This window comes from Pempheris klunzingeri, chromosome 22, assembly GCF_042242105.1.
Source record: "Pempheris klunzingeri isolate RE-2024b chromosome 22, fPemKlu1.hap1, whole genome shotgun sequence".
NCBI lineage: Eukaryota > Metazoa > Chordata > Actinopteri > Acropomatiformes > Pempheridae > Pempheris > Pempheris klunzingeri.
This window is the reverse complement of record NC_092033.1, coordinates 19522415-19548328: the sequence shown is the minus strand read 5'-3', so window position 1 is coordinate 19548328 and position 25914 is coordinate 19522415. Positions and strand designations below refer to the sequence as shown.

At 47.6% G+C, this 25914-nt stretch overlaps 2 protein-coding genes across 2 annotated transcripts in view; one reads left to right on the top strand and one right to left on the bottom strand.

The window, feature by feature from the left end:
* The window catches only part of csrp2 (cysteine and glycine-rich protein 2), a 9464-nt gene extending 6871 nt beyond the window's left edge, over positions 1–2593 (top strand). The window contains exons 4-6 of the mRNA XM_070853559.1: positions 178–307; positions 1486–1579; positions 2407–2593. Of these exons, the coding sequence (XP_070709660.1) occupies positions 178–307; positions 1486–1579; positions 2407–2483 (301 nt within the window). The 3' untranslated portion in view covers positions 2484–2593. The remainder of the gene's footprint in view (positions 1–177; positions 308–1485; positions 1580–2406) is intronic.
* On the bottom strand, positions 2590–25914 carry zdhhc17 (zinc finger DHHC-type palmitoyltransferase 17). The gene is made up of 17 exons (XM_070853558.1): positions 25846–25914; positions 19072–19175; positions 18485–18607; positions 17419–17496; positions 15542–15686; positions 15184–15248; positions 14278–14440; positions 14058–14183; positions 12931–13073; positions 12486–12586; positions 7276–7400; positions 6736–6798; positions 6550–6643; positions 6114–6197; positions 5858–6015; positions 5672–5766; positions 2590–5377 (listed from the first exon to the last, which is right to left on the bottom strand). Exons 1-17 carry the CDS (start codon positions 25906–25908, stop codon positions 5239–5241), a joined length of 1869 nt encoding a protein of 622 aa, XP_070709659.1. The 5' UTR covers positions 25909–25914; the 3' UTR covers positions 2590–5238.

Sequence of the window (25914 nt, the reverse complement as noted above, 5' to 3'; positions counted from 1 at the left end):
TAGTGAACGACTTCATGTTTGCTTTAGAAGAGACCAGCTTCTGATTTTCTCTGATACTGATTTCATTTCTAGCGGATGATCCTCAAGCTTCCACTGACAGAATAAAGATGGACAGTAGATCGTTGGGACTTCAGATGTTGTGAATGATTTGTACTTTATGTGCTGTCTTGGTCCCAGGACACAGACTCACAGACCGACCACCAACCCCAACCCGTCCAAGTTTGCCCAGAAGTTTGGAGGTTCAGAGAAGTGTGGCCGGTGTGGAGACTCAGTGTATGCTGCCGAGAAGATCATGGGGGCAGGCAAGGTGAGAGTGTTGTCTGAAGCCTGACGTCTGCTCTGGGATGTCCTGATATATTAATGACAAGTAGACAGATCAGCAGTCCGTCAGCCTCAGCTGCACTGTGTGTGTAGTGCTAATTAGCACATGGTAGCATGCTAACAGGCTAAGCTAAAATGGGTAACATGGTGGACATCCTTCCCGTTTACCATCAGCATGTTTCAGTCGGCCCTTTGGCCACGTTGGCGTGCTGACTGTAGCATTTAGCTCAGGTCACAGATGGATGGCGGTACTCTGACTGCTGCTGCTGACTGTGGTTTAAACAATGAATCTAGGATGTAGCAAAGCCAGAGACGTGTTTTCAGGATAAAAGACACACTTACAATATACAATACGCTAAGTCAGGCTTTAAATTTAGGCATTTGCCAAGATATTAGCCAATGCGACTATCAGGCTGTCACTGGTGGAGCCAGGCAGCCAGTGATGACTGTGAGGATTCATTAAGCGAGAGAGCTGTGGAGCACACACGTCTCTGTCCTGCTGTTTCACTGGTAATGACTAAACCCTGTGTGCCTCGCAGCGTTTAGACTGCAGCGTGAACCTCACGAGGTTCTAATCGACCTTTCCAATATGCGCTGTGTCCTCATCTTTACAGAACCACCATTAGACAGAGCTGTGTATTTCCATGAAGCTGTGTGGCAGCGGTGCTGGTCCCTGTGACTGCACAGGACCACAGAGAACATGAGTGCTGTGTTTGTGGATGTGAGCGTCCTAACAGCTGGCACTAACGGACGCTGGCTCTGGCAGATGTTGCTGACATCATGAGGCTCCCACTCTGGAGACGTATCAGCAGGAAGTTCAGTTTAGCAGTGACTCCCATGAAAACCTGTCCACAGAGGAGTCTGTTTCCTCCAGAATGGGAGTGTTGTCTTCCTGTCGGTGGTCACATGTGGATTCACAGCAGCTCATCTCCAGCACGTGATGTCATTGGGCGGGGGGGCTAGTAATGTGTTTCCTAGGCTACAGGACAACCTGTAAGTGTCTGGAGCTACTGCACACACCGTCCTCTTTGTCTTCACTGTGTTCAAGCCTACAACCGAAGGCAGGTTCAGCATGAAGCAGACAGCTGAGGAGGGTCCAGTGTGGCTGGAAGTCATCTCTCTCTCTCTCCCCCTTCCTCCCTCTCTCTCTCCCTCTCCTCACAGCCGTGGCACAAGAACTGCTTCCGCTGTGCAAAGTGTGGTAAGAGCCTGGAGTCGACCACTCAGACGGAGAAGGATGGAGAAATCTACTGCAAAGGTGAGAGGAGAGTCTGGGAGGAAGCTGCTGAGGTGACTGTGATCTCTCACAGTTAGCTCAGAGGAGCAGACTTACACTCAGGGTGAAGTTGTGCAGGAACTATTGGGGGGGGGAGCTGTAAATGCGAAGCTGTAAAATGGAGGCATCTGCCGAGAGGTGGCTAGTTAGCTCAGGTGCATCGTCATGGCAACAGTGACAAAGACTGGCAGTGTGGCCTGGACTCTGATCTCACACTTCATGCTGGTGTTCGCACCATTTTTGGGATAATTTGGCTATCAGAGATAAATGTCCCTCAGATAGTTAATAATTATAGTAGTGTGTTAAATGACAGTTTGGCATTATGATTGATTAATGATTAACACAGTGACCACGTTGACCGCTAGTTGAAGGTGAATTCTTGACAGAGGAGAAGTTGGCAGGATCTTTTCCACAGGCATCTGAAAACCTTCAGTTCTCCAGCTGTGGGCTTCAGCGAGGCGCTACGTCATGATGGGTCTGTCCACAGAAACTCTGTGAGAGTACTGAGAAGGTGTTTGAACAAATCTGCTTCTCTCCTTGCAGACTTCAGTACTGTCCTGTTCAGCGGCCCCCCAGTGACAGTGACTGCTGCTCACACACTGTCTTTTAACAGGGTTCACTTTAAGCTGGTAGCAGCTTTCCCTTCCTTCTGCTTTAACATTTTGCAGACAAGCTAACGTACGCACAGGTGCTTTTCTACGTTAGCAGGTGTTCTGTCATATTTTGAGTCTTAAGTTACATTTTTCACCCAGCGATGGAAGAATAGTCTGCAGCTCGCTCACATATCCTGTCCTGCTGTCCTTCCACAGCCTGCTACGCCAAGAACTTCGGGCCCAAAGGCTTCGGTTACGGCCAAGGAGCCGGCGCTCTGGTTCACGCTCAGTGACGGCTCATCACACCAACACCAACCGGAGTTCTGCTTTCTCCCTCATATGCTTTTATGCTGAAGTTGGTGCTCATGATGCAAATAAAAGAGAAACAGACCAAACCACTTCACATTTGACTGTATTTTATTATTAAAGCCATTAAAACTGAACCATGCCCATATGTTTACATCTGAAGCGGAGTTACAGTGATGTCTGAAGGTGGGCAGAGGCACTGGAAATGATTATGTGCTTTATCTTTTTTGTTTTCTTATCCCACTTGATGAGGTGAGAGGGAGACGAACAGAGACGTTAGGCTGCTGGAAGAACTAGTGACGACTGAAATGGCTTTGAGTTGGTGTCCCGGATGAGCTGGGAGTGCTGGACGCTGCCCTGAAAACAAACCGCTCCCGTCACCTCAGGGGCAGCGTTCCAACACGAGTGGTTAGTTATTGGTGCCCATATGAAATCTACAGCCTGTCATGACCACGCAGAGAGGAGCGGCCGCCTGCCGCCTCAGCGGGGCAGAAGTGACATCAGTGCTTGGTTAGAGAGATGGGGGCAGTGAAACGTGGAATGATGACATAACCGTCCTCTTCTGATGATGCAAACATGAGGCCCAAAGGTTTGGGAGGCCTCTGTTTAATACGACCTCCCTCTGTCCTTAAAACTATTGCATGATCACATTTCAGCTTTTAGAAAACAAAAACAAAAAAAGTTGGCGTCTGCCTTTGTTCTCTAGTGTCTTTGCTTTACAATTTGTACATCCAGTGGTATAACAAACCCAGCGGTATATGACACAGAAATAAAAAACCCTTTAGGATGACTACAGAGTCCACAAGCATGGAACATTCAAATATATTACACACTGGAAATCTGGCAACCTGAAAGAAAACTTCCACTACACACTGGATTCAGGAGGAAGTAATTCAAAAACAGAACTAAAGGAACAGACAACATAATGCAGAAAAGTACTTGCAAATACTTAACATTCACTATATACAGACACGTGGCTTGCCAGGCTGTCACCATGGTGATGACGATGGGGTTGGGTCGACGGGGGCGGCGAGAGCCCGGCTGTCCCAAGCATCGTACATGCAGAGGAGTTTCTTGGCGGGGGAACTTCAGGGGTTAAAATGCCTATAGACAGCAGTGTGGGACGTCACGAAACGCTACAGTCATACACTTGGAGAAGAGTCACGTGGGTTTCTTCTTTCCATTCGGTTGGAAAAAAGAAACAAGAAATCCCCCTCAACTTAAAAGAAACTAAAGTTTCCAGGAGCACCTTCGACCAACACTGACGAGAGAAAAGAGATTACAGAGAAGATATCATTTATGTACAGATGCACATTCTTTACACTCCAGTCCATCCTGCTGCTGCTGCTACTGCTGCTGCTGCTGCTGCTGTGGAGCCGACTGCGGGGGGGCCAGACAGGATGTGATGTGATGGCCCCTCCTCCTCTCTGTAAACAATGGAAGTGTCAGCGGGAGGTGGCATTCAGTAACGGCCAAAAAAATAATAAAGAATAAAAATAGAACTTAAAAAAAAAAATCACTAAAAAAGACTCAGTGCAATGTTGGAGGCAGACAAACAAAACAAATAAGACTTTACAGCTGCTTGAGAAAAACACACGGAATGAACCTTTGTTGTAAACTCGTCTGTCCTGCTGCTCTCTTCCTTCTGTCCTGTTAATAAATACGCTCGCTGTGGCTCCAGGTACTGCTTCATGTTCTTTTCTCATAAAAACTACTCAGCTAAAATGACATAATTGTAAAAACGTTGGCGCTAGAACAGTTAGTTTATCTATAAATAGTCTTAAAATAAATATACCTGTATCACATTGTCTGTAGGATATTTTCTGTCACGTCTAGTGGTCGCTGCTGGAGGAGTCTCTGTTCATGCACTTAATCCTGCCACAACATCACAATGTGTGACTGGAAAAACACCTCGGCGCCTCACGCTTCACCGTCAGAGGATGCAGCTTCACTGCAGCAGGCGAGGCCCTGGACTCCTCCAGCAACTCCAACACGTTTCCTCTGATAAGTTCAACTATGTTGGCAAATCCTCCTCAACTCAAAACTCATCTTGGTGCAAAATCAAGACCTTAACAAGACATTCCCTTTTCTCTGTCGCACCGAAACAAATGAATGATTTCAAAAAAAAAGAGGAAAAACTAAAACTTTCCTTCAGCTTCTCAGGCCGCCACAGTTCATCATCACAGAGTCCCTGAACCAGTCCAAACCAAAAACACTTACAGGGCACATGGACACCATAAATAAGGATATGCAGTGGTGGGGGGCGGGGGGCGGGAGAAGGACACTGCCACATTATGGCGCTGCTGTCTCACGTCTCCAGTACAAACACAAGAGCTTTGATTTCATCCGTCGGCCTCTCTCCCCCCGTTCGTGCCTGGCAGCAACGCACCGTCCAAGGGGCTCAGGAGAAGAGACGAGGTGTGGGGGCGTGGTAGCAGTGGACTACAGTAATAAAGTCTGATGTTGTGGAATAGAAGTAGTAGTACTGAAGGCGTGAGGGGGGGCGGAGAGAGGGCCGGGTGTAGGTGTGGTGTCGCCCTGTAACAGCATGCGAGTCCTGGCTGAGTCTGTTGATCGGTGAGAGATGGTCCCAAAAAGCAAGCGCTCCCAAGAACAGCATCACTCCATGTGAACGCTGGGGGGTGGGGGGTGGGGAGGGTAAATCCTTCCAAACTTCCTTCCACCCGGGCGATGCTCAACTCCCCCCTACCCGCCCCCCTCCCCTTGTCTTCCTCTTCATCTCTACACCAGCTGGTAGCCCGAGCCAGACGTCTGGTCGTACTCTATTGTGTACTGCGTGGTCCAGTCCACCGTCACGGGCCGCAGCAGCCCGCAGCAGCGGATCTCAAAGAAATCTATCAGGTTCCTGAAGCAGCCGTGGCTGGGGGGAGGGGGTTAGAGAGAGGGGAGAGGGGGAGAGAGAGAGAGAGATCAGAGTGAGGAACATCAGCACACAGGTCCAGCACCTGTTCTACAGCTGGACCGTCCAGTGAAAGAGCACCCCCCCCCCTTCAGACAGACAGAGCCCACAGAGGAGCGCTCATGTGTAGAGAGCTGTTACAGACTGTAACTGGGGAGGGCGCAGACCCTCAGACAAAACCAGAACTACCAGCATGGTTCTACGGCACTAGAGGGAAGTGAGAACGTGGTGAATGAATGAGAGCAAAAGATTTACTTGAAGGGGCTTTCGATGGACGTGGCTGTGACTTTAAAGTGCTTGTATCTCCGAGCGTTCATCCTCTCGTTGGTGGTGATTCCCAGAGCGGCGATCTACGAGACGGTAAAGCCAAGAGGTGAGTCACATGGTTCAAACTACTGTTGTAAAGTGTCTTTAAACGTGGGGGATGGAGTGAGGCCACACCTGGTAGAGCTGACACATGATGAGCACGGCCACCCACATGAAGTGGAAGACGCTGTTGAGGAACATCCAGAACATCCAGGGGGAGCAGGAGGCGATCTGGGTCAGGTACAGCCAGAAACCGTCCTTAGCGTAGCTGGTGGCACAGTGGATCCTCCAGTCTGAGGACGCACAGAGGAGGAGGAGGAGGAGTTAGCAGAGGAACAGAACTGATGACGTTTGAATGGGGGGGGGGGGTTAAAGAACTTTATCTACTCACAGGAGATGCAGCCGTACATCATCCAGCAGATCATACAGAGCAGGAAGAACAGATAACCCATGAAGTAGCGGTGATTCCCACTTCCTGTAGAGGACAAACAAGCCTGTCATGTCCCACAGTCCTCACCCTACACACTGAGTTACACTAAACACAAAGTAAAGCGGAACCGTCAGCAGTGCTGCAGGTGTCACAAAGCCACAGAAAGCAGTGGTGGACAGCAGGCAGTTCATCCTCGGGGGGGACAGGACGCCGTCCTGCAGCTACTGTGGCGGACAGGACCGACTGGTCACCCGACAAACTCTGAGTTCAGGAGCTCACAGCAGCACAGGTGATGAGGCCGTGAGTGTGAAGGGGCCCCACCCTAAACACCACAGTGTGTGAGTGCTCAGGGAGGGGCTGAGAATCGGGAGCGGCCAGCGGTGCAATGTGGACGTACCGACACAGTTCCCCACCCAGGGACAGTGGTGGTCGAACTTGGCGATGCAGCGGTTGCACACGGCGCAGTGTTTGGACCTGATGGGCTTCCGTATCTGGAAGGAAACAAGGACACAGGCTGTAAAAGGCTGTCTAGGCGTTACTGTGGGAGAATCACTGATTCCTTCTGAGGGCTCTGAGGCTTCACCAAGCAGGTGCTGCAGAATATGCTCAGGTCCAGGCTGCCTGTCTCTGCCAGCTCCACGATGGTCTGGAGGGAGACAAGAAACAGCAGCAGGGTTGGAAAAGGCAGGAAATAATGCACGTAGCTCACTCAGGCCTGTTTGGCACCGCAACAAAACACCTACTGACAGCATACAGGCTGGGCTTTTCTAGGAGGGGGGGGGGTTTGTTTACAGCTTTCATGTCCTTCTCTGTGCTTTTACAGCTTATCCCTGTGCAAATAAACTAAGGATGCAGAAGTCCTAATGTCTGTCGGGGGGTCAGGGACAGGACGGCTCTGAAGCCTCACATCCAACATGGCAGACCAGTAAAGAGCTAAATTTAACCTGCATTGTTAAAGCTGGAGGACAACAGAGGCCCTGTGACCGATGAAGAGCAGGAGTGTGATAATGAGGGGCAGAGAGGATGGGGGGGGCCGTGGGCAGCGGAAGGGGGCCACCATCCCTCCAGCTTTCTGCTGTCAGCTGGAATTTCCTTGCTGCCCGTTTCTTTCCTGTGACGTTACCTTTTTCTTCTGCTCCTCTGAAGCTTTGATGATTCCCGGGTCAGACTTCCAGGATTTGCCAAAGTTGTAGAACAGAGCCACAGTGTTCAACAGGAAGGGCACGTGGACAGTGGCAAAGGGCAGATGTGCAGAGAAGTTAAGGAGGGTGGTTGACAGACAGCTTTCTCCGACAGTCTGCGACTGCTGGGATTTTACCACAATCAGATCCTGTTCATTTTCACCACAGCGTCAATAAGGAACCTTCAATTCATGCCACCTGGACTGTGTCAGCACACAGGGGGGGGGGGTTTACACAGAGAACTACCTCAGCACTCAGTCCATCATACTGTGTGTTTACTACGAAGACCATCGGAGTCCCACTCTGACTCACTACTCCCCCAAATCATTTCATCCAGCAGTGGACAGGCCTGCTGCACACGGTGACTGACTCCGTCAGACAGGGGGGGTCAGCGGAGTGCCCAATGTGTGACTGAAGCACTTAAACTTGAACACAGTTATGAAAAGCAAACTATGAGACAATGGTGACCGTGGATGAAGATGAAGACCAGGACGATTCCCACTCTTTCATGTAGAGATGAGAAGGTGAAGCTGGCAGCCTGCAAAGTGGAAGACGTGTTCCATAAATGTGTCTGGATCACATTCAGGCCTGCACTGCTACTAGAACAAGCTCCTGCCAGAAATACAGGTGGAGGCCAGCTGAGTCTCACAGGTGGCCACAGTGTGACAAACCACTTGTCTACAGCGTGCATTCAGCACTGCAGCCAAGCTAGCAGCTCTGTGAGGCTCCACTGAGGCACAGCAGTGTGGTTTAGTGCACTGGCAACATGACATTCACTAATTAGCACGAAACACAAAGTGCAGCGGAGGCTGATGGACTGGACAGGTTAAGTATAAAGTCTAAAGGCCAATTCTGATTTTGACCTAATGATGGTGCTGATGATGACAAAGTCATCACAATTCATCCTGAGGACAACATCCATCCAACAGTCATCTATTGGCGCTTTTCCATTACACAGTTTTAGCTCTACTCACCTCGACTCGGTTGGTTTTCCATTACAGTAGCGTACCACCTCAAAGTGGGTGGGGTCGTCATAGCAAGGCGGCTCGAAACTCCAGTGGTGTAATTTGTATACGGCACAAACACAACTAAGGACGTGGAGCGTTTGGTTTGCTTGTATCTGTTTACCTCGTTCACAGAAATAATAAAAACGCTCGGTCTGTTTCCAGCGTTTTAAAAACGGCGGGTTTGATTCTTGTGAACGAGTCGCTCTCATGACTCATCCAGTGACATCACTCCCTGGCCAATCAGTGGCCTGCAGTATATTGACGTCACATTTTCGTCTCAACTCAGCTCGCTTGGAACCCCGGCCGAGTAGGTACTAGTGGAAAAGCGCCATATATTTCACTCAAAAGCACAACTGGGGCGGCTGTGGCTCAGTGGTAGAGTGGGCCGTCCCTCAGTCAGAAGGTCGGGGGTTCGATCCCCAGCTCCTATGGGTTAACATGTCGAAGTGTCCTTGGGCAAGACACTGAACCCCAACTTGCTCCTGAAGCAGCTTCAGTGTGTGAATGAGTGTGAAAGAATAGTCTCCTCCAAATTACATTCCTCCTGTATGAATGATGTGTGAATGGGTGAATGAGGATGTCATGTAAAGCGCTTTGAGTGGTTGAAATAACTAGAAAGAAGCTCTACAAATACAGACCATTTACCATTAACTGTCAACCTCATGGTGGCGCTGGAGGAAAAGTCAGAGGGTCCTCAGTGTCAGAAGGATTCATCATGTGGGAACCAAGTGGTGGACTGAGCAACAACCCTCAGGCCCTGCTGCTAGTGTAGCTCAGAGTTGGCTGGTCTCAGCTGGACATCTAAACCTAGATGAGCTCTGCTGCATTCACTGGCCAATCAGGGACTATTCACTTCATTATGGATCTTCCTCTGAGCAAACTGCTGGCAATAACTGCAAGGATGAGTTTCCATATAGGTTCCACCAAACATCAACAAGCATCAACAAGCCCTGGAGCTCTGAGGGACGCACCATCATCACACAGAGAACATGTCCCAACAGCAGCTTGTTGGTGAAGAGGAGCCGATGGGATCGTGGTGCCCCTCCCCAGATATGATTGGCTCTTTCCTAGCGGTGACAGAAACAAGCCCCTGACGACACATGAAGCCCTTGATCTTCATTAGTATCTTATTAAGGAGTGTGTGTTGATGTTACCCCCCCCTGAAATGGCCTGATGAGTAAAACAGGCAGCTCCTTGCCCTCCACACTGAGTGACCAGTGATCAATGCAACACAAATGGGTTTCAATGGCTCCTCAGGGAGAGACAGTCATCACCTCCCATTAGCACCCACTAATCTTCCAAAAGGCAGCGTGATGAGACGCATTTGACGAGGGTTCCCCAACAGCTGACAGCACAGGTTTATCAGCGTACTAGTGAAGGCACCGCTGCATCAGTATAATCATCCCTCTGCTTTTCACACGCTCACCTCTGGAAATGTGTTCATGAACAGATCCGTTGAGGAAAATGTGACGCGAGTCTGGGAAAGACAAAGACCGTCATACAGCTCCACCCTTGTCATCTGATCTGATCTGAGGCACAGGCCCGAGGAGGAGGCTGAGCTCAGTGGCAGAAAGTGGGTCAGAGCTGCTGGATAAAAAGCTTTAACCTGGAGGGCAGAACAAAGGTTTGCAAAGCTACACTGCTGAAATGTGATGAGAAATGACTAAATCTAAACAGTCATCTCCAGTTTCTCCCTCAACACAACAAGCAGCGCCATGGGAAGGTCACCCAAAAGAGGAAAAGTGGACCACAGAATTAGGCCTGGACACTTCCCACCACATGCTGGAATCTTTTAGTCCATGACACAAAGAAAGGTTTATATTCTTATCTTCAAATCCAAGTTCAGCAAATGTTCACTTAAACTGCAGCCTCGTACAAAAAAAGTGGAAGTCAGGCAGCGGTCCATGCTGGGCCTCAGTCTGCAGGGTATGTACTCAGGCTGAGAGAGTGGACCGACCCCTCCCCTGACATCACAAACTCAGTACAGGCACCAGTGTGCTTCATTAAGGTGTGACCATTTCATACAGTTTCTTTTTAACCCCAACCACGGCGGCCAGCGTGAACAGCTTCGCTCACATGTGAGCTCTGAAATGAACTTCGAGTTAAAACAAGCACCAGATCATCCAGCCCCACAGCACTCCTGGTTAGCAAATCACCTGATTTGCATGAGTAAATGCGATTAGAGCAAGTTCTAATTTGTTTGGAAGAGACACCTGGACAAGAACCAGCTGTCCATAACGTCAGTTTCCAACTAACTGCACTAACAGCCGCCGCCCCCCCCCCCCCCCCCCCGTGCTGTCAGGAGCATCAAACAGCAGGTGAAAGACAACATTACTGCAGAGAGGCCCATAGACAGGCTCTATGACGACCCTGAGAGCTGGAGGGCAAAGAGAAGCCTGGAAGAACTCCTTTTCACAGACAAATGTCTTCACACAGGAAGGAGCTTGGTGCATCTTTCAGTGTGTGTGAACAAACTTTCACCAGGGCACAGGATGTACTGTCACCCAAGCTTTGCTCCCCGAGGCTCAGCCTGGCTTGGTGAGCAGACACACCAAACATCCACAGAAACGCTAAGAAGATAAAATAAGGACAGACCTCTGCTTTAAAAATGCTCAGGACAAACGCATCTTACTCCCCCCCCCCCATTAGTGAAGCAATGAGGCATAAAATTAAATGTCTTCCACAAACAAGACCTCCCCTCGCACCTCCTGCAATTAGCAGCCTGTGAACAGAAGGGCGATTCTTCCATGGACAAAAACATGAGAGCAGCCGCGCTGAGGCTAACAGGAGCTCTTTGGAGACGCTTCACTGGGTTTCTCCCAGCAGCTGTTACACACTGAACTCAGTGTTCCAAATCTAACATAGTAATCGACACTGAAAATTAAGCAGCATGCTGATTTAGAAACGCCATTTATTCTACATTGTTACTTAAATATCCATTACAGTGAGAGCCTGGGGCAAGTGGCGCTTCATTCCTGTTTGGTTAACATCATTTCCACCCACTCCCTCTGCTAGTTACATTAACCTTTCTCCTTTAATCCACTGACACGGCCCGTGACCCTGCCAGCACCAGAACTTCTCAGTACTTTTCTGATACCCTGCTGACTTGTGCAATTGCTGAAGAAGAACCAAGAACAAATGACCCATTTCAACAAGAGCATGACACACTGCAAAGCCTTTGAATTGTTGTCTTCCTTCCAGTGCACAGTGTGTGCCAGGTCTCAGGGCTCTGGCATGCTGCGCACACAGTGCATTGTGGGTAAATTAGACTAAAACAGGTGGACAGAGGAACCCGTCTATCACTGTGAGTGGTTGGAAAGAGCTACAGCTAGAGGAGCGGTGGCTTAATGCTGCTTTTAATGCCAATGTACGTCAACAGTTTGGGCTTTACAGACTGTTATTAAAAATCTAATTAGAAAAGGTTAGAAGTTGATCTGAGAAACAGCCGCAGTGATTGTAGGAGACATGTCCTCCAGCAAAACACTGAATCCTTCACTTCACACTGCAGGTCCTTCTGGAAATAAATCCATCATTCATAATTCATCCGTGACACTGACTGAAATGTAGCATTTGCCAACTTGGCAATTAGAAACACAGTAACTTACTGTTTCAACTTTTCTCTGCAAACTGCAACTATTCTTCTGACTGAACTACCACGTTCTGTAAGAACAAAAGGTCGAGTCAGAGCAGAACCTCATGGGAGGTGATGCTGGTCAATCAGTGTCCAGTTTTCTGACTGAAATCATCTCAGAATAACACTGCTCATGTCTCATTCTAACACTTTTCATTTTTAAAGGAACTTTTTAAAAGCATGCTTATTTTGCCAGGAGCAGTGACGTACTGCAGAGTCTGCTGGTTGTCAGACAAAGGTAAGAAACAGTCCAGAGTAGAAACCCAACCCTGTCTTTTCAAACTTTGCTTTTTATCCCGAGTTAAAAAAAAAAAGGACACGGCGTGTTAATTAGTGAGCTTTAGAGGTGAAAGGAAGGAGCCAGGCTAGTTAAGCTACACTAATCAGCTGCTGACTGTAGCGTCGTGTTTCCCATAGAGTGCCATCAATGGTCTCATCTTACAATCAGTAGGACAATGGGGCATTGGACAAAGGATGAGTCCACCTGGACGCAGCCTACGACAGAAAAGGATATCATTCCAGAACCAGTAGAACCAGGTGGTGTACATCCAGAACTTAGTGGCCAGGTAGATTCCCAGAGGGAGAGCGCTGTGCATGGAGTGGTCGAAGAAAGCCCTGGAGGGGAGGAGAGGGGAGAGGTTCATTCCAGTTTTTGATGGTGGAGCAGAGAATACTGTCACTTTGAAGGCAGCTTTGTGACTTACTTTTTCTTTGTTATATTTGTTGAAATTGTCATAACTGCCCGACAGCAATGAATAAATTAAATGGTTTGACGAGAAAGAAAGAAATGTGGTGTCACAGGACTGTAATCAGCCCGTCCAATCATTAGCGCCACAGACGTCGTTTAGTGAGCTAACAGCATGAAGCTCAGAGAGGCTGTCAGTCAGCGTTTGGGCTCAGAACAAATGAGAGACCGGCAGTGGAGCCGTGTTGCTCTTATTTATGTGACTGAGACGTACTTGGAGAGGAACTGCACGGAGACCCAGACGCCGGCGTACATGAGGCCCTTGATCAGCCAGGAGTCGATGTCCAGGTCAGCGATGAAACCAACCAGCCAGATGACCAGGAAGGGTGTTCCCAGCATCACCTTCTGCCTGAACTCCTGCAGGAGACCGAGAGGAAGGAGGCACCCGGCAAATCAGGGGAGTTGGAGAAAAAAAAACAGGAAGGTGAAACATTTACGAGGCCAGAGAAGACACGAAATACAAGAGCCCCCCACTCTGGCTACATGAAATGACATTTTTTGTTCATACAAATCAAGCATGAGGTCTTTGGCTCTCTAGGATGTGGAGATGTGGAGGTATAAAGAGGAGGATGAGCAGCAATCCAGGAGAAGCCTTCACAAACCTGCAACAGCCTGAAGACACTCTACTCACTAAAGCAGTGGGCCTGACACCAGGGATGTGGGCTGAGTCTACAATCTATTGGGCTTATGGAGGAACACACTGGCACATAATGCCTATGGTCCATTGGTATGCTAGTATTGGTACTGTCTAGTTGCTGGATTTACCTTCATCAGCTAATAAAATCCCAGCAGACCAGTGGAAAGAGAAGCAACACATTTAAGCAGAGTTAAAACAGAGAAGCAACGAGGGTAACTGTGAGCTGGTGTTTAAACTAAATCAACATAACCTTTCCTTGATATCTAAAAAACAGAGAAAGCATGGACCTTTATGTTCAGTCAAGCTCAAAGCTGGAGTAGAGGAGGTTATAGCAGCTCTGTGGTCAGCCTGGACGGTCTGTTTCAGCAGATGTACTGTTTAACATGACCCACCATTTAAGAGTCCTCTCCTTCCTGTCAGCCTGTCTGAGCGGCTTTAGACTCCAGCCTGGCCAGGCTGGTCTGAGCCGAGCCAGAGGCAGAGGTGGACGGTCGAACAGGGGCCATAAGGTGTGTGTGTGTGTGTGTGTGTGTGTGTGTGTGTGTGTCTCTACAGCTTCAGTTAGACGGTCACATGTGATCCTGCTACAAGGATTCACAATAAGATCTGTCTACTGGTTCACATTAGAGTAGAGGCCCATAACTCACACTGTGTGTGTGTGTGTGTGTGTGTGTGTGTGTGTGTGTGTGTGTGTGTGTGTGTACCTTGTCCATCTTCAGTCTCTTCAGGTAGGAGGGGCTATCGTAGCCTTTGGCCTGCCGTGCTTCCTGTAAGTGACTGATCATCCAAACATTCTTCCTTTGCTTGGCAAGATCCAGCGGTGTTTCACCCTAGAAACCAACACAGAATCAGTCTGTGCACGTCTTCCACCGTCTCTTTTACTACCATCACACCAAAAATAATACAAGGGCTCACAGTCCCTACCTTGATGTTCTGTGAATCCACATTAGCGTTGGCGTCCAGCAGCAGGCTGATGACAGTGGTGTTCCCGGCCAGCACGGCCCAGTGCAGCGCTGTGTTCTTGTGATATTTGTCGCCCAGGTTGACAGACACATTAAAGGTCAGCAGCAGCCGAGTGGGATCAACACTGTGACACAGAGGGAAAGAGTCAGACTCATTAGAGACCCACCTGACAAACAGCCAGAAGGTGATCGACAGAAACAAGACTTCAGCAGCAATAAGAGCTGTAACTATATTTTCATTATCAATTATCTGACCTCCCTATTATTTATCAGAATCTTTTGGTCTAATCTACATCAGAACGCCTGTATTTGAAACATCTTGTTCAAATTGACCAACGGTCAAATAGAAGCTGAAACGTTTTTGCCTGAAACAGAAACACATTTGAACTAGAAAACTATTCATCACTGTTTTTGTGCATCTGATTTATTTTGTTACCTGCATAACTTTATAACTATTTTTGTGCTGCCAATGATGTAATTCCCCGCCAAGGAACAGTGAGTTAAATTATTAAATGATGAACAGAAGTGATCCCTTTGCTTATGGGGAATATTGAGATGAGGCTGAGAGGCAACGCTGGGACTTGTTTCCCTGTGTTTGCAGTCTGTCTGATGAATGACGGCTCATTTACACATGTGGAGGGTGGGTGTGTGTGTGTGTGTGTGGCTGCAGTCAGCAGAAACATGCTCCAGCTTGTCTGTGGGTTTCAGTGCACCTCAGCGCACTCCAAGTGTCTGAGACACACTGAGACTGTTTTCAGGCAGCAGTTTCTTAATTTGAGGGTGAAATTTATTCAACATTTTGTTAAACCAATTAGATTTCTTATCAATGAAGCAACACATCATAAAGCAGCAGTCTGAAGGTACACACCTGTGTGTCCTGTAAGCCGCCCACATCAGAGGAGTCATGCCGTTCTGATCCATCATGTCTACATCCTGATAGGAGAGAAGCAACAGTCACACTGAGGGAACTGACGGAGAGGTGACAGGTGGAGAAGAGAAGCAGCAGGGCTCCCCCTGGTGGAGAGCACGGGTACCACATGCTTTCAAAATTCACATGTATGTACACAGACACAAACAGAAGAAACCATCCTGGTGGAGCATAGAGATCATACCAAAGATCTCCGGCCAGACAAGCACGTGTGCTGCTGTTAAAATAGAACCACTTTGTTCATTATAAGATTATGTTCTCTTTCTGACATAGAGCTTGCAGTGTCGCTGTTTCCTACCTGTCCTTTGGCGATAAGGTAGGCCACGATGGAGGTGTGGCCGAACTGGGCGGCCAAGTGAACGCAGCTGCAGCCCTCGCCATCGATCAAAGACGGGTCTGCACCATATTTCATGAGCTGCACCACCATGGATAGATGGCCTTGTCTGGGAGAAGACAAACACAAAACCAAATGTCTTATTCCAATATGTTCTTCCTCAAAGTGAGCAGGAATAAGTTTCTTCTGAGCTTTTATGTTGTTTGCAGTTTGGAGAAAAGCAGCAGGGACATGCAGGAACAGACAGCTGCAGTCTTTTACAGTCTTGGGGTGAACACCCACTCAGAGCGGAGTGGCTGGTGCTACTGAACATCTGTATCTGCACATGACCTGATGAGGACGGCTTTCCTGTCTGCTCTCATCATTTGATGTCTGTCTCTGTGTCTCCTGCAGCAGGCCCTTTGTTACATGCTTTTTAAGGAGTATTCTTGTTACTAACCCAGTCTGCAGTTCCCCCACAGGACAACACAGATGTGAACTAGTGACAGTGATTGATGTCACAGCCCCAGTGAGACCTGTGCACTACCGTTGATGCTCAAACACGCGACAGGTCTTTGTTGTGTTTAAGTCCAAGCAGACTGAGCCTGAACCACCCAGCATGCGTCCTAATGGCTGAGCTCATACATACAGGGATGGCTGGGGGCTTTTAAAGGTCACTGGCCGGTTGGAGGTGGGGGGGGGGTGACACAGGAGTGTCTGTGTACAGGTGATGTTGCAGATGCCTGTTGTTAGACCTATCAATAATTCAGGTTGAGAGCGCTTCATGCCCCCCGTCTTCTTGGGGGAAGTGGTGAGGGGGCGTCTCATGTGACCTGTGCCAGTTCTCACTAGTTACAGCGTGATGACTGGATGATTATTACAAAGACGAAGGAGGAAATAAAACACCTCCATACGATCAAGGTGAGATAGACCGTCTCACTGTTTCCCTTAGGACAGAGTGGTAGCAGAGCTTATCCATTTATTTACTTATGTAGTTATTATGTGTGTGTGTGTGTGTGTGTGTGTGTGTGTGTGTGTGTGTGTGTGTGTGTGTGTGTGTGTGTGTGTGTGTGTGTGTGTGTGTGCCGGCACCAGAGGGGCTGTGGGGACCTGAGTACAGACAGTACATCTGTGCACAGTAATGAGCAGAGAAATCAACAAATGAAATGCATGTATGTGGGATCGACTGTGACTAAACTACAGGGTCCTTGGTCATGAGGGAACACGTCTCCCAGGGCCACAGTGTGGCTCACTGATGTGGTTTTACCATTCTGGAGAACAGTGGAGGTATGAGATCCATCAGGCTCCAGCTCCACAGGAAACACTGCACTTAGTCCCATCACTTCACTGGGAGTTTTGGTCTTTTCATGGGACGTGGTGACCATAACAAACATGTGAAGTATCACTTATCAGCTTATCCTATAAACTGACGATCAGTATTCTGGTGAAAAAGGTGGTTTTCTGTGATAAAACTGATAAAAGAGGGGAGGGAGCTGTGCACAAGACTCACAGCTCGTCGGCAACATTGTGGTTTTCTCTTCTCTCTAATATTAATGAAGCAGTGGGACATGAATGTGGGACTGTAGGAGTTAGACACTGAGGACACTGGCCTGATGTCCTCAGGAACAAGTGACCTCGCCATGCTTGGCAATCTCATCTCTGAAAGTACAATACAATAAGAACTCTAAACTTTACAGGACACCCGAGGACAGAAGCGAACAGGCGTGTCTCTCAGGCTCTCTGTCACAGCTGTGCATTAGTAACACAGTCGAAGGATCATATTAAATATCTAAACACATTTAGACTAGATTAAATGTGTCCACCACATGGCAGATGTGGTATCTGTGGTGAGTGTGTGTTACCTGGTGGCCCAGTGCAGAGGTGTGGAGTTGAGGTCTCCTCCTAGCTGGTCCACTATGGCTCCCTTTGATATGTAGTACCTGCACACATGGACACAAGGCATGCGCTCTATAACTGGTAAAAAAAAAAAGGACAATGGAGAGATTGTTGGCTGTTCTCTCCTTTATTTCACACCACATGTGGGAGTCTGATTCCCCAGCCAGTGAAATATATTCACAGCCAACTGACAACACTGTAACTTTACCTGCTGACAATTAATACTGAATATCCACAAGCCTTGTGCTGCAATCAAACCCCACTGTACGGAAATGACGTGGGAACAAATAAAATGCCATTTCACACAGACGGACGGTTCTACTGGTTCATGGTAAGAACGTGAAGAAATGAGTGTTTCCACACACAACACAGAGGGACACAGACTGCTTCGGTGAGCATGAGAATGATGTGTACTGTGCCGTCCATCTGTGCATCATATTAATACTCAAACGTCTGCTGGTGGTTTCACTTCAGTCATTAACACTGTGCTGCTGTCTTCATGAAGGGCAGGACTGCGTTTGGCTGCAGAGCTGAAGACACATTCCTGAAAGCCTGCAGCTTTACCAACTTTAAGCAGTAATTAGAGAGAAGCACAGGAGGTGGCACAGAGGGTCAGGCACTGCCAGCCAGCAGTATTTACAGAGGAGGACAACATTTATGTTGTCTCCCACGCATCACTGCATCCTGCAGCATCAGCCAGTCCATTGCTTAAATTGCCTCTTTACAGCATTTGGAGGAAAAGTCGGAAAGGCTGTTAAAGAGCTCAGTGAACAAGACAGAAACCAGGTACAGGAGAAAGAAAAGCTGGCAAAAATATGGAGAAAAGCATCAGCCACACTTATTTTGATCTATTCAGAGGTTGTATTTATGGTAAGCTGGCTTTTCCACTGATCTTCTGCTTCATGTGTCGACTCACAACAGGGAACTGGACAGTCCAGGGACTCACACTCACAACCATCCAACCACAAGCAGCAAAGCCCCAAACCTCTCTGCTGCCACCACCACTTTCATACAAAGCACGACTGGGCTCACTTGACCAAGTCTATCCTGTTGTTGATGGCGGCCCAGTGGAGGAGTGTTACATTTTCTTTGTCTGGCTGCCGAACATCGAAGCCCGCCTCCACCAGCTCCCTACAGCGCTCGAAGATGCCATACCTGAGGAAGAGGGGCGGAGAGGGATTAAAGTCTCTGCACATGTGGTCACACAATTAGACACACTGACAGCATGCTCACACACACACTGACAACTTAAACAGATAGAGATACTCAGACCCAAACTAGATAATCCTAACTTCAACCCAACACAACAGAAATCTGTTGTCAACCGAAACAATATCCCACATAAAGCTTCTGTTGTCCTCTTCCCCGTACATTCTCGCATCATTTTCTGAGCTTATGAGTTACTCCTTTGGCATGTGCCGAGTCAGAAAATCACAGGTGAAAACATTGTTCCACATTTTGTGGCATCTTGATTACACAAAAACACATAAACGCTGCGCTGCAGCAATGACAAAGGCTCCCATAATGTCAGTCAGTCAGTAGTAAACAAAGTCACCCGGGCCCTAAAGCTTAGGCTGACGTTCTCGAGAGGCAAACACACACACACACACACCACTCACTGTGTGGCTTTGACAATGTCCCAGGTGCTGTAGTCATCCACGTGGTTTTTACGACTGACATTCTCACTGTAGCCGTGGTTGTAGTGACTCTGGGGTTTGATTTCCTGGGAGGAAAGGGGGAGGATGACAGAAACACAGAGATAACCACACATTAGTAGGTCGTGCTGCTTTATTAGATCAGCAGGGCTGTAGTATACAGTTAATTCATCATAGAGTACAGAGGTGGGTAACATGTATCAACTATTTTATTGTGTAATTCTCTCCACAGTACCGATATATGGTCCGGAAATAAAACTTCAACTTTGTTTACATGACAAAGTCCAGTAAAGCCATGAAGAAGAGCTACCAGCTGACAGGCAGCGTTTCCTGCAAAGGTTTAATACACCTACAGCTGCAACAGCTGAAGATCAACCGATCAGCTGAAAGTCAAAGTGTTGATTCCAGCTTCTCAAAGGTGGCAAAGCTTTTCTTTGTCATAGATGACCAGAAAATCCACAAATTGAACACATAACTGACCTTGGAGACATTCACTATTATGTTATTATTAGAAATATTTCATAATCAAAATGTTGAAAAATGCTCAGCAGGTGAATCGCTAATGAAATAAATCATTAGTTGCAGCCCTAAATGCATCCAGAGATGTTAATGGGGGAGATATAGAGTATAACCCCCTGTGTGGGTGCGTGGGGGCTTTTTTCCACAGCAGGTTTTCTGACTTGTCATCACGGTGCAGTAGCATCATTGCTGAACTGCACTGCAATAACTATTACACACTGTTAACGTAGAAAAGCCTGACACATCTGGAAACGACACAGAAACAAGAGCACTCAAACACTTGCAAGGCTAGCAATGTTACAGTTAGCACGACTTACTCAGAGGGCAAAACAACACGGAAAGCATCAGAAGGACAGACCTTCAGAAGGAGGACAGACCTTCAGAAGGAGGACAGACCTCCAGAAGAAGGACAGACCTCCAGAAGAAGGACAGACCTCCAGAAGAAGGACAGACCTTCAGAAGGAGGACAGACCTTCAGAAGGAGGACAGACCTTCAGAAGGAGGACAGACCTCCAGAAGGAGGACAGACCTCCAGAAGGAGGACAGACCTCCAGAAGAAGGACAGAGCCTTGCTCTAAGACACTGTGGGGTGCAGTGTGCAGAATTTAGGGCTCGGCAGCAAACCTTCATTCTTTCATGGCTCCGAACAAATTGTTTGATATGAGACAGTATCCAAAAACGCCTCATCATTAGGTATGAACTTTCTGTGCTCACATTGTAAATCTCATCAGTCATTGAACCAGTAAGCATGCAGCATGCTAGCACCACAATCTAATAATGCTGGTGATTGTCCATCTAACATTATACATCATAGAATCCTGCAGGAAAAGGTTCTTCATGTCTGCGCTGCACATGACCCTGGCAGACACTGCTGGTAGCATCGTTACAGGAACCACAACTTCAAGCTGTGGTAAATAGGTGAACAGACAACTTAATCAAACCAAAAGGTACGTTTCCATTTTTCTGTTATGAAACTGCTCTGAGTGTGTAAAAATGCCAGAGCTGAAAAGGAAAGACCCGTACTATAGAGCATAATGTCATTTTTGTCTTTGTTAACAAGGATGTATCAGTACCAGTATCGGTATTCATTTAGATAGGATATATCATATAATCTAGATAAACATCATTCATGTGAATAAAGAAAAACACTCTCGCTGCAACGTTGGTCTCTCATAAAAAGTAAAAAGACAGTGCCATCCTTTTTGTTTATACAGAGTGATGACTCTTCCTCCGTAAAACCATCTTTGGTCACATGTGAATACACAGACAGCAGCATGCAAAGCAATTTTACCAGACTACAGCCAAGGTTCTATTTTCTGCTAACTCACACACCTAATGGAAATTAGCTACAGCAGAGTAAACCTGACAGCGCCAGCTGTCATTATAGCTGCTGAAGGCAACAGTAGCAGACTCAAAGGAGCCCTGTCTTCTACACACACACACACACAGGTTATGTTTACATTCAGTATTTCTCATGAAAACACACGGTGCGTCTCCTCGAGGTCTGAACAAACAGGAGTGCATTTCTTTCCTCATAAAAACATTTGCAAAGCTGATTGTTCTTACGGGTTTGAAGCCTCCATTGTTGTTTACTAGAGGCAGTCTTCTTCCTCCCTGCCTTTGTTTCTTGGTGCATCTCCACCAGCACGACACACACAAAACACTACTCATAGATAAACTTCACTTGGTCCCATTTTCCCACGTTTCGGTGGGAGTGAGTGTTTTGTCTGGCTGATTAGTTGACCTCTTTCTTGTGTGTATCTGCTCCTTTGTTGTACTGTAGGAAATAGACAGCAGCTAAAGTCAAAGTGAAAGTGTTTTTTCCACATTCGAGACAAACCCCCAGTCGAACACAGTGTTTAAAAGCGGTTAATGTCTGGCCTGGTGCCACCGATTAGTAAATAATATTGATGTGGTGGTGGAATATATGATTGAAAGTCTGCATGGAGGCTTTTATTTTGAAAACTGACAGGATTCTCTGTGCAGTTTGTCTGACTGACTTCCTGTCCGCCTCATCTGCTCTGTGCTGTTTGATGTGGTGTGTGTCAGAAATAGACCAGGCATGTGTCTTTAGCAGAGCGGAGCATCCCAGAAGCGGCTTGGTGCTCCCGGTGGGTTTTAAAGCGTTGACCACGGTGGCACAATCAGCTCCGGCAGCCACGGCACAGCTGGAGCGCGACGCAGAACCCCCCCAGAGGGTTTTAGCTTTACAGGACAACTCCTCATGTGCACCAACAAGCCACAGTAAAATAAATGGAACAAAGCCCATCAAAACCAGTTATTCAAAGTTACTGCATCTGAGTTCCTAGATCCAAAGCAGTACAGACCATCACTAGTGAGAGGAGCAGCATCACACTGCTGTCAGACTACCATGATACTACGAGGGAGGAATAAGAAAAACAGTGAGACCAGCAGGAGGGAACTCATTTAACACAGTTAAAAGGAGGATATGAAAGGTGACCACCTCATATTCTTATTCCTGTATTTCTAAAGCGTTGAAGATGCCACGAGGAGTTTGTACTTTTCACTGCCATGTTTTGGTCATTTCCAAATCCATCCGATCGGTTTCAACTAGCCCATGTGCTATGCTGACTTCATCAGCTGCCAGAGGAAAGACGGGCAGTGGGAGTCAGTTATGATCAGGACTGAATGAGAAACAGAAACCTCATCAAACCTTCATCCTGAAGGCCAATTAAGTCGAGGGACGGGGGAACGGGGCCCGGCTCTAAACCCTCATGATGTTACATCACCTTCTCCATCCCAACCATGGCTCAACCTTCAGTGGAGATGACCTTTGACCCTTACCAGTCACAGCAGCTAAAAAAAAGCTGATGAAGGCATCTGGAACTGTAGTGATAATAGCAGCCTGTGCATTTTTTCACTTCTTAATTATGTTCCTGTCACTGTGATGAGGCAGCAGTGATGACTTTAGGCTGATTGTCACTGAAACATAATATTCATTTCATGCTAATCATTGATTTTAGGATGGAGCCTCATCTGTCCACTGAGGCAGCAGGCTTGGCTTCTGTCAATGGGACATATGGCTACTACTCTTTGGGGGGTGTCACGTGCCTTGAGCTAAAAATGTAAGACAGCACCACTTTGGAAAATGCTTGTTAACTGGGTGACAGGAGAACCAACAGAAGTAGTTGTAGTAGTTGTAGCGGTACCATAGGTACAGTAAGGCTGACATCAACATTTAGATTTTAATTGGGAAATCGAACAGCGAAAAATAAGACACATAATTTCCTTTTCACTGCATCTTCAGCGCCTACGTTGCTCAGACTAGACCTCACTGTTATTTGTTCTCCCTCTTGCGGGTTGTAGCCATGGCTCACAATCAGATTTGATCTGAAACTAGAGCCATTTCTAGTGACTAATTCAATATTCAGAGCACAGTTTGCATCCATGGATCAGGAGGAAGCAGAGGGAGGCACTGCTTTTATGAGGGAAATAACGTGGACGATCTAAGGAAACTCAATGTGTGGCTTCCACTTTGCACAACAAGTGAAGGGCCAAGTCAAGTGGCTGAGCATGTCCCCTGTGTTTATGTGCCTTTCATGCAGGAACACTCATTTGCATTTTGAAGTGAGACTGGAAGCCGAGGACATTTATCCCTTACATTCCTCCAGACAGGTTTGACACGCTGAGTTGGTTCAAATAAAAAAAAGGTGCACGGCCTTTCTGAGTGTGCAACTAAACTTCTGATGCTCTAATTCAGGTGCCTCATACATTCAGCTTCACTCTGCTCCCACTACAGTCTGCCAGATGACCCAGATTCAAACAGCATCCTGCTGAAAAGAGTAGGAACTCTGAGCTGGGCCTGTACAGGCAGAAAGGAAAATAAAATACATTTATGATGAAGCTACCATCAGAAATCCTTAATTATGACAAGCAGATGTGCAGCCAAAACGTCCTGGTGTGAAAGCTCCTGTGTAACAACTTAAAGGTGCTGGAGGCTGTGGCACCTCATCATTCACAGCACAGTTCACCTCTCGCAAGACTGGAGAAAAGTAAGATATTCATTCATTAGTCTCACGACGGGGACATTTGCAAAGAGCGAGCCTATGAAGTCAACATAATGCCATTTATTGTTTCTCTGATGCACAATTCAACTTTTGTCATATATGTACACAATGTGAAGCACTGGCTCAGCCTCCAACACTGAATCCAGACTGACGGGACCACTGGACTCTGGTCTGAGGTCTGTCAGACAGCCGAGCAAAGCAGCGACGTCCAGACAAACAAAGGAAGGAATCATTAACAATCCACTGTGTCAAGGGAGCAAAGAACAGGGGTAATTACATTTTCATTAATTAGGAGGCACCCTCCCCCCAAATGACAAAAAGGAAACACTCAGTAAGGATTACTAGCTAGCTGATTGAGTCACTTTCCACCTGAATGATGAAGTGCCACAGAGAGGAAGCATTTTATCTTCCATAAAGTGAACAATGCTGTTAAAATGCAAATGAGAAGACTGGGTGAGCGTGTATGAAGTGATCAGAAAAGGCATTTCAGATTTGTATTTTACTCATCAAGGAAAAGGTGTAATGCCAGCGTTTCAGTTCTGTTACCACCACCGCAGGTCTCCCTTTGCCAGGTTGTAGGTTACATGGCATTTGTATGGCAATAACAAGAACAACATTAAATGAAATGATCAGTCTGAACAGACATGGGTTCACTGAAGCCTTCACTTAAAGTCCCACCTGCACTCAGCCTCAGTTAGGATGACACATGGCGACCGATTCAGATCAGTGTATGTGGGTATAACCCAGCTGTTTCGGTTGTCAAGTGGCATCAGGTTTCCCTGCAGCATCCAAAGGTAGAAAGGTGCTCATGATCTCCAAAGAAATGCAGCTTAATACTTAGTCATGCAGATTTACTGAATACAGAGACCGAGGATAACCCTTCAAACTACTGTCTACCTTTATGACACAGACACAGCCTTAACACATGGTGTGTGTCTACTTATTTCTGCCACAGGATCACATATGAACTGGCAGCCATTACTGCAGCGGAGGCAAATCTATTTGAGGTCATTTGAGCAACATTACCACTGACATCTCACACTGGCAGAATCACAGGAACCTCATTCAGTGCTCTGAATACACTTTCTTTGGATCACCAGCCAAAATGGCAAGCACGCGTCTTACAGTCCCCCAACCCAGATGAGACATCCTTAAATCCTTTTCAGCCCATTTCCACCATGTTCACCAACTCATCTCCCTTCATCTTGGAGACCAGCTAAAGTCCTGCACTGTTTGAACAGCACACTGGCCGGGTTATGATAAACTAGCTCTACCTCTTAGTGGTGCTGAGATCACCTGCCAAGATAAAGCCAGCTGCTAAGCAGGCCGTGCTCAGTATGCAAAGCCACCAGTGGATGCTCTGGAGTCTTTGGGCTGACAAGCACCATGTGAAGTCCAGAGCACACACATGGAGTTCACTGTCAGGGACACATGATGGAGATGGCTGGGCTCAGGCTAGCCGGCTACAGAGGAGCTCCTGTGGTTTAGCAACACTGGTGAAATAAACCATTTTCAGCTGCAGTGTCATTTATTTATTCCCAAAGCCCAGAGTCATTCTTAGGCAAATAGGATTCAGACCGATCCTGTTGCTGTTAACTTAAACCAACATATTTGTCTGACACAGAGAGTGAGATCCAGACAGGGTGACAGCTGTGGGTTAGCCAGCTGAGGGGCACGACAAAATGTCAGACTACGACACAGAAAGGCTGATGATGTTGTTGTGGGCACCGAGCGGACAGCACAGCTTCACAGACAACATCCACACTTGACCCCAATTCTCAGCTTCGCAGCAGCAGCAGCAGCAGCAGCAGCAGCAGTGTAGCTACAAGCTAGCGCCGTGCGGCTGGACGGATTAAGCATGAACGACACTTCCTCCATCACAGCCGCGAACAGGCAGCTAGCGGACGTGTTTACTAGCTGCACGGCCACGGGAGGCTCCAGCTAGCTTTACATTAACATGAAGACGAACATCTGCCCAGCGCTGGCTGGCCCTGCAGCAGGAGGAGGGGGCTAGCTTAGCACCGTTAGCACCGCTAGCTACCTGCCACCCCCCACCGGTGCTTTAGCAGGGGGCATCGGAGTTTCTAAAGAAGCAGGCCGAAATCCCACGGACACCCACACACAGGCCGAGGTGGAGTGTTTTCTGTGTGTTCGCGTGTCTGTTCGACGGCGTGAAGTTCAGGGAGCATACCTCGGGATGGAGAATAGGGACGCAGCCAGCTTCTTTCTCATATTCCTCCATAGCGTCGGCCATCTTGGT

What these genes read in the sequence shown, in the direction of transcription:
- zdhhc17 (XM_070853558.1), bottom strand. Translation starts at nt 25,908, where the DNA reads ATGGCCGACGCTATGGAGGAATATGAGAAAGAAGCTGGCTGCGTCCCT. An exon ending in CTGGGTGGGGAACTGTGTCG is followed by an intron (nt 6,198 to 6,549) that starts GTACGTCCACAT and finishes TGTCCTCTACAG; the next exon opens with GAAGTGGGAATCACCGCTAC. An exon ending in TCATGTGTCAGCTCTACCAG is followed by an intron (nt 5,767 to 5,857) that starts GTGTGGCCTCAC and finishes ACCGTCTCGTAG; the next exon opens with ATCGCCGCTCTGGGAATCAC.